This window comes from Trachemys scripta, chromosome 2, assembly GCF_013100865.1.
Source record: "Trachemys scripta elegans isolate TJP31775 chromosome 2, CAS_Tse_1.0, whole genome shotgun sequence".
In the NCBI taxonomy this organism is placed as follows: Eukaryota; Metazoa; Chordata; order Testudines; family Emydidae; genus Trachemys; species Trachemys scripta.
In genome coordinates this window covers 89,951,150-89,958,291 of record NC_048299.1, presented here as the reverse complement: position 1 = coordinate 89,958,291, position 7,142 = coordinate 89,951,150, and the positions used below count along the sequence as shown (strand labels likewise).

General features: G+C 39.8%; 1 protein-coding gene across 1 annotated transcript in view; it reads right to left on the bottom strand.

The window, feature by feature from the left end:
- The window catches only part of POU6F2 (POU class 6 homeobox 2), a 313,115-nt gene that overhangs the window by 23,311 nt on the left and 282,662 nt on the right, over positions 1-7,142 (bottom strand). Inside the window, exon 6 of the mRNA XM_034761232.1 lies at positions 5,299-5,505. Within this exon, the coding sequence (XP_034617123.1) occupies positions 5,299-5,505 (207 nt within the window). The remainder of the gene's footprint in view (positions 1-5,298; positions 5,506-7,142) is intronic.

Sequence of the window (7,142 nt, the reverse complement as noted above, 5' to 3'; positions counted from 1 at the left end):
CAGCCGTGTTAGTCTGTATCCGCAAAAAGAAGAACAGGAGTACTTGTGGCACCTTAGAGACTAACAAATTTATTAGAGCATAAGCTTTCATGGACTACAGCCCACTTCTTCGGATGCATATGTTCCATTCTATATGCATCCGAAGAAGTGGGCTGTAGTCCACGAAAGCTTATGCTCTAATAAATTTGTTAGTCTCTAAGGTGCCACAAGTACTCCTGTTCTTCTTTTTACTAAGAGTACTAGATTTCATACTTATTCATTGTAAGGTTTCTTGCATCTTCCGCTGGTGCTGACCACTGTCAGAGACAGGATACTGGACTAAATGGGCCACTGGCCCATTATGCTATGGCAATTCCTTTGTTTCTGTGGCCGCCCCTGGAGGGTTTTAATTAAAAGTGACTATAGATTGGTTTTGGCAAGTCTGGTGGCTCTTATGTGAAAGTTGTATGACTGAATTTTAAAATACAACAGAATAATTTGGACCCACATTCATTTGGGATATAATCTAGAATTGGGTGAATAATGCATGAACATATGAATAGAATCATAGAATAGAATCATAGAAATGTAGGGCTGGAAGAGACCTTGAGAGATCATCAAATCCATCCCCTGCACTGAGGTAGGACCAAGAATACCTAGACCATCCTTGAGGAGTGTTTGTTTAACTTGTTCTTAAAAACCTCCAAGGAAAGAGGTTCCACAACCTCCCTTGGGAGCCTATTCCAGTGCTTACCTATTCTTATAGTTAGAAAGTTTTCCCAATATCTAAGCTAAATCTTCCTTGCTGTGGATTAAGCCCATTACTACTTGTCCTACTTCAAGTGGACATGGAGTACAAATTATCACTGTCCTCTTTATAACAGCCCTTCATATATTGAAGACTATCAGGTCTCCCCTCAGTCTTCTTGTCTCAAGACTAAACATGCCCAGTTTTTTCCTCACAGGTCAGGTTTTCTAAACCATTTATCATTTTTTGTTCCTCTGGACTCTCTCCAATTTGTCCCCATCTTTGCTAAAGTGGGTGCCCAGAACTGTACACAGTATTCCAGCAGAGGTCAGAGAAGGACAAGTACCTCCCATATCTAACATATGATACTCCTGTTAATATACTCCAGGATGATATTAGCCTTTTTCACACCTACATCACATTGTTGGCTCACATTCAATTTGTGATCCAGTAAAACCTTCAGATTCTTTTCAGCAATACTATGTCTAGCCAGTTATTCCCCGTGTTGTAATTGTGCATTTGAATTTTCCTTCCTAAGTGAAGTACTTTGCACTTGTCTTTATTGAATTTCATTTCGTTGATTTCAGACCAATTGTCCTATTTGTCAAGGTTGTTTTGAATTCTAACCCTGTCCTCCTGTCATTCTGGACACCACCCGCAAATACTAGACAATTAATTTAAAAAACACAGAAAGAAGCTAACAAGGTACATCCTTGACAAAGGATACAAAGATTTATGAACAAACGATTTAGCCAGTCACTGTTTTCATTATTTGCGCAGCACAAGATGTGAATATGGTCGAATCAAATTTCCCTTTTGAATTTGAATAGTCACAAATAAGTTTTGCAGTATTGACTCTAAAAGGAACTGCTGCGTGCCCTGCAATCTGAAAAATCAGGCAGGTGCCTAAATATGAGCAGAAATATATTCAGCTCAAAATACATCAAGGTGCGAGAATACCATGGTTTTATAAAGTGACACTATGATGGTTCCTATTTTATTATCTATCCCTTTCCTAATGGTTCCTCACATTCTGTTAGCTTTTCTGACTGCTGCTGCACATTGAGCAGATGTTTTTGGAGAACTATCCACAAGATCTTTCTCGAGTGGTAACAGTTAATTTTGTGACCCCATCATTTTGTATGTACAGTTTGGATTATATTTTCCAAAGTGCATTACTTTCTATTTACAAACATTGAATTTCATCTGCCATTTTGTTGCCCAGTTACCCAGTTTTGTGCGATCCCTTTGTAACTCCTTGCACTCAGCTTTGGCTTAACTACGTTGAGTAGTTTTGTATCATCTGCAAACTTAGCCACCTCCCTGTTTACCCCTTTTTCCAGATTATTTATGAATATGTTGAACAGGATTGCATATATTTTTATCTCACAATGGGAAAATATATAATAGAAATATATAATAGAAAAATATTTAAATTAAATACAGTCACTGAGGACTAGAGGCTGCTCTGAGCTACAGCAGTCTTTTTTGCTTGACTGTACTTTATAATGGACTCATGTGTATCTAGAGAAAATCCAGAAGGCTAACAGTTTATGTAACCATTCATGGGTCTGCTGAAAGATTCAGAGGAAACCTCAGAGCCACTGTGATGACTGACTGGGACAGCCATTGAATGAACTGTCAGATCCTACTGCAGAAGAATATCTGCCACAACTTGCAGCGTTTCCTTAACTGCCGTGTTTCCAAAAGGATGGAAAGTTGCATGATGAATTGAGATTGGCTGTAACCCTAGTCTAATACATCATTTTTTACTTCACTGATTTATTTTTACACTCTCAAAACTTAAAAAAAATGGTTTGCAGTTTTTCTCCCCAATATACTTAAAGAAATTTGAAAATTATCTACCAGATAGAGTATGGGTCTGATTTTCAAAGATCCTGAGTACCTGTAGCTCCCACTGAATTTATATGGAGTTGTGAGTGCTCAGCTCTTCTGAAAATTAGCCTTTATAGCAGAGGAGTAGAGATGAGTTGAAACAAAATGTTGGACTGAAACACCCCTGGCTTGAGGGAAGGTTCATATCTACAGCCAAAAATTGTGATGGGTTCATGTCTGGCAGATAACAGGCTAACTTCAGTACTGATTTATACCTTGTGCAATCCTGTTTACTTTTCAAACAGCCAGTATTGTTACATCTCATTTGATTCTTTATCTGAGCATCAGCACTATCAACTTGTAGGACTAGGTTCTTAGGCCTTAGCTCTGCTCCAGTTGAAATCAATGCCAAAAATGCCACTGACTTTTGTTGGGGGCTTTAGGTAAAAGCTTGAAGAGCCAGTAGAGGGAGCACAAACACACAGAACTATTTTTCTGTAGCTCCGATCAAAATAGCGATTTTATAGTATTTTTAATATACCGGTAATTTTGTATTAGGTTTTTTTATATCCACACTGAGGAGGACATTCGACATCAGCTTACCATAGATTTAAGAAAGAGATTTTTTTTGGTGCTGAACTACTCGGGGCAATCCATTGAAATCCTGGAGTTTGACTGAATAAGGTCAGTGGGATTGGACCCGGAGCTGCTGATCTTTTGAAAAACCGTTACTTGAAAAAATATTTGTTATTTCGCCTTTGAAAATAAAATCCCTCCAAGGACTCATTTGCTTGCTTTTAAAGATTCACCTTCCTACTCAATAGAACTTGAAGCAAATACATTATTTAACATATATCTGTGTCTCCTTCATTTATTGGTGGGCAATATATAGTAACTCTTTTTATTTATATTGTACAATATGTTGCAGTTCCTCAACTGGTGGAAACTGTCATAGCTCCATTGCCTTCAGTGAAGCGGTGACAATGTACACTAGCTGATGATTTGTCCTTGTGCATTTATGGTGCCCACACCAAGGCACTTGGGCGGGATGAACCACTGACATACGATATGGTAAGACCAAATAGCGGCTCTTCAGCCTTTGGACTGTCCCATTGCAACTAGTTGCACCATCTAGCAACAGTTCATAGAGGCACTATGCTTCTCTCCATATGAGGCTGACTCCATCAGCATTGCAGAGGAGGGGATGAGGCCCTGGCTCCACTGCCATCCACCCCCTTCTCGCCCACTTTGGGGGGTCTAGTACCACAAGCAGCTCTAGCTTGAATGGGGTCCCCCTCTGCAGCAGCCAGCCAGGATTCCATAGGAACCTGGCTTGGCAGAGAGTTGTGATGCTTTTTAGACCTCTGCTAACAGGCCTCTGTGATCCATGGTTGTCCTAAGATCCATGGATCTCCCAGGGGATCTCAGGAGAGCAACAGTTTTTGTGAGTCGCACCCCTGCCTTCTCCGGGAGGGAGGAAAAGCCCTGCCCTCTCAGTGGGACAATCAGAAGGAAACCGAGGGATGAAACCTGCTGCATTTCCTAACCCATATGCAGATTTTCCACTGCAGGGGAATATATGGCCTGGGCACTTTACATTCCTCTGATATTAAACATTTAAGGGTGGCATTTTCAAAAACACTCAACATTGGCCTAACTCTGCTCCCACTGAAGTCAATGGGAGTTTTACTAGTGACTGCAATGGGAGTAGAGTTGGGCCAATGCTGAGCACTTTTGAAAATTCCTTCCTAAATGACCAAAAGAGTAGGCTGGCAAAAGAAGGTGCAGCCATATAAAGGTATGAGGCGTAAGAAAAGAGCCATCTTAGAAATTCATTAGCTCTTTAAATCTCAAGCTAAACAAGGCACAATTGAGATTAATTTATAGTTCACTCTATCCTAGAGGATAGGAATTACCCCCTAGGGATGGGGGTATGGGATAGACTTACTAGTGTCTAAAAATAAACAAAGGTTCAATAACACCACCACCACCACCACCACAATAACTTGACCATTGAAATGACTAACTCTTTCATAATATGACTTCTCTTGGCAATCACAGCTTGATATCATTGCACTGATCTGTTCTAGACTTGGCTTTTCCTTTTTCAGATGAAAAGATTTTGGATCAGACAGCATTTTATTCTTTACAAACATGGCAAGAACTAATTAATCTTGCCTTTAGAGCATTAGACAATCATGAAGGATTTAATGAACTATAGAACCTTTTCTGGACTATACGAGGTTGCTACATCCATCCTGAAATTTGTGGATTGCATGGTACATTATACTGAATGACATTTTTTCACTGCAACCTTTCCCTTGGTTTTTTGTGTGCATACACTCGTATATACATTTTAACTGAGGAAGTTAGTGAATAGCCTGGTTTTCTTTTTAAAGGAAAATGAAACTTGCTATATTTTTGAAATGAACTATTATGGAAGTGCCTGCAATATAAGTCACTCCATTCAGCTTTAGACAACAATTTTTCCTTTCAGAATAACACATTACTGGTTGAAGTACTTTGCTCATAAGAGAGAAAAGCGAAACTACTTCTTTGAATTTTCCCCCCTGCCTGAATGAGTCTGAATATAATTAAAATATACCTTTCATTCCGCGAGACAGAATGGTAATGAAACAGGGAACTCTGAAAAAAGGCTATGAAAGTGAGTAAGGAGCAGATGGTTATTTCTGTTGCGGCTGTTTTTGAAATCACTGAAGCTATAGATAATTTACCTGTTGGCCTGGTTTGAGTGGTGATAGTGTTATTCCCTGGGTGTTGATCACTGGTAGTATCTGGTTTCCAATGACTGTAGCAATGATCTGACCCTGGGCATTGGTCAATAACTGTGGGGTAATTGGCTGCACTTGAAGGCCCTGAGCTCCTCCTGCTGCCTGATTGGATGGGACTGGATTAGGCATCAGTGGAATTGTTCCAATAATCTACAAGAAACAAAACAATAGGTGAAAATCTACACATAACACAAATATTTATTATATATTATTACTTGTTTTATATATATGCATTTTATATCAGGTAAAGACTGTCCTTTTTCCCCCACGAGTTCACTTTTCATCCCAAATTGCTCAATAAATGATAGGCTTACGCCTGAAAAGTGCTGAGCACCCTTGACTCCTGTTGATTTCAGTGAGAATTCTCTCTCACACACACACACAGCTTCAGTGATCAGCAAAAAGCAGGCAAATTCTGGCTGACGACTAAGCAGCACAACACACAAATTGGGTGGGGGCACTGATATTTTGACTAATAAAATGGGCAAAACCTTGCATTTATAAAAATGACACAGGGAGCCAAACATGGAGGGGATGAAGAGAACAGAAAGAGCTGCCATACTGAGTCAGACCATGTTCCATCTTGCCTAGTATCCTGTCTCCAACAGTGGGCCTGTGCCAGAACTTCTGGGGCAGTGTACAGAAGAGGGCAATTAGGGAGTGATCCATTCCTGTCTTCCACTCCCAGCTTCTGGGAGTCAGAGCTTTAGGGTTGCCACGAGCATGGGGTTGTGTCCCTGACCATCTTGGCTAATAGTCATTGATGGACCTATCCTCCATGAATTTATCCAGTTCTTTTTTGAGCCCCGGTGTACTTATGGCCATCACAACATCCCATGGCAATGAGTTCCATAGGTCAGTTGTGTGTTGTGTAAAAAAGTACTTCCTCTTGTTTGTATTAAACCTGCTTCCTATCAATTTGGTCAGGTTATTCCTGGTTTTTGAATTGTGTGAAAGGGTAAATAACACTTTTCTATTCACTTTTTCCTCATCATTCATGATTTTATAGATCTCTATCATATCCCCTTTTAATCGTCTCTCTTCTAAGCTGAACAGCGCTAATTTTTTAGTCTCTCCTCATATGGAAGTCATTCCATTTCCCTAATCATCTTTGTTTCTCTTCTCTGAACCTTTTCCAGTTCTACTGTATCCTTTTTGAGATGGGTTGACCAGAACTGGACACAATATTCAAAGTGTGGGCACACCATTGATTTATATAGTGGCACTATGATATTTTGTCTTTTTTTCCCCCTTTCCTAATAGTTCTTAACACACTTTTAGCCTGTTTGACTGCTGCTGAACACTGCGTAGAAGTGTTCAGAGAATTATCCCTGGTGACTCCAAGATCTCTTTCTTGGGTGGTTACAGCTAATTTAGAACCAATCATTGTATACATATAGTTGGGATTATTTTTTTTCAGTGTGCATTACTTTTCACTTATCAGCGGTGAATTTTATCATTTTGTTACCCCATCACCCAGTTTTGTGAGATCCTTCCGTAACACTTTGCAGTCAGCTTTGGATGTAATTATCTTGAATAATTTTATATTGCCTGCAAACTTTGCCACATCACTGTTCACCCCTTTTCCAGATTATTAATTAATATGTTGAACAACAGAGGTCCCAGTACAGATTCTTGGTGGACCCCTCAGTTCACCTCTCCATTGTGAAAACTTACCATTAATTCCTATCCTTTGGGTATGTCTACACTACCAGCGATCGATCCAGCGGAGGTTGATTTATCGCATCTAGTCTAGACACGATAAATTGACCCTCGAGTGCTCTCCC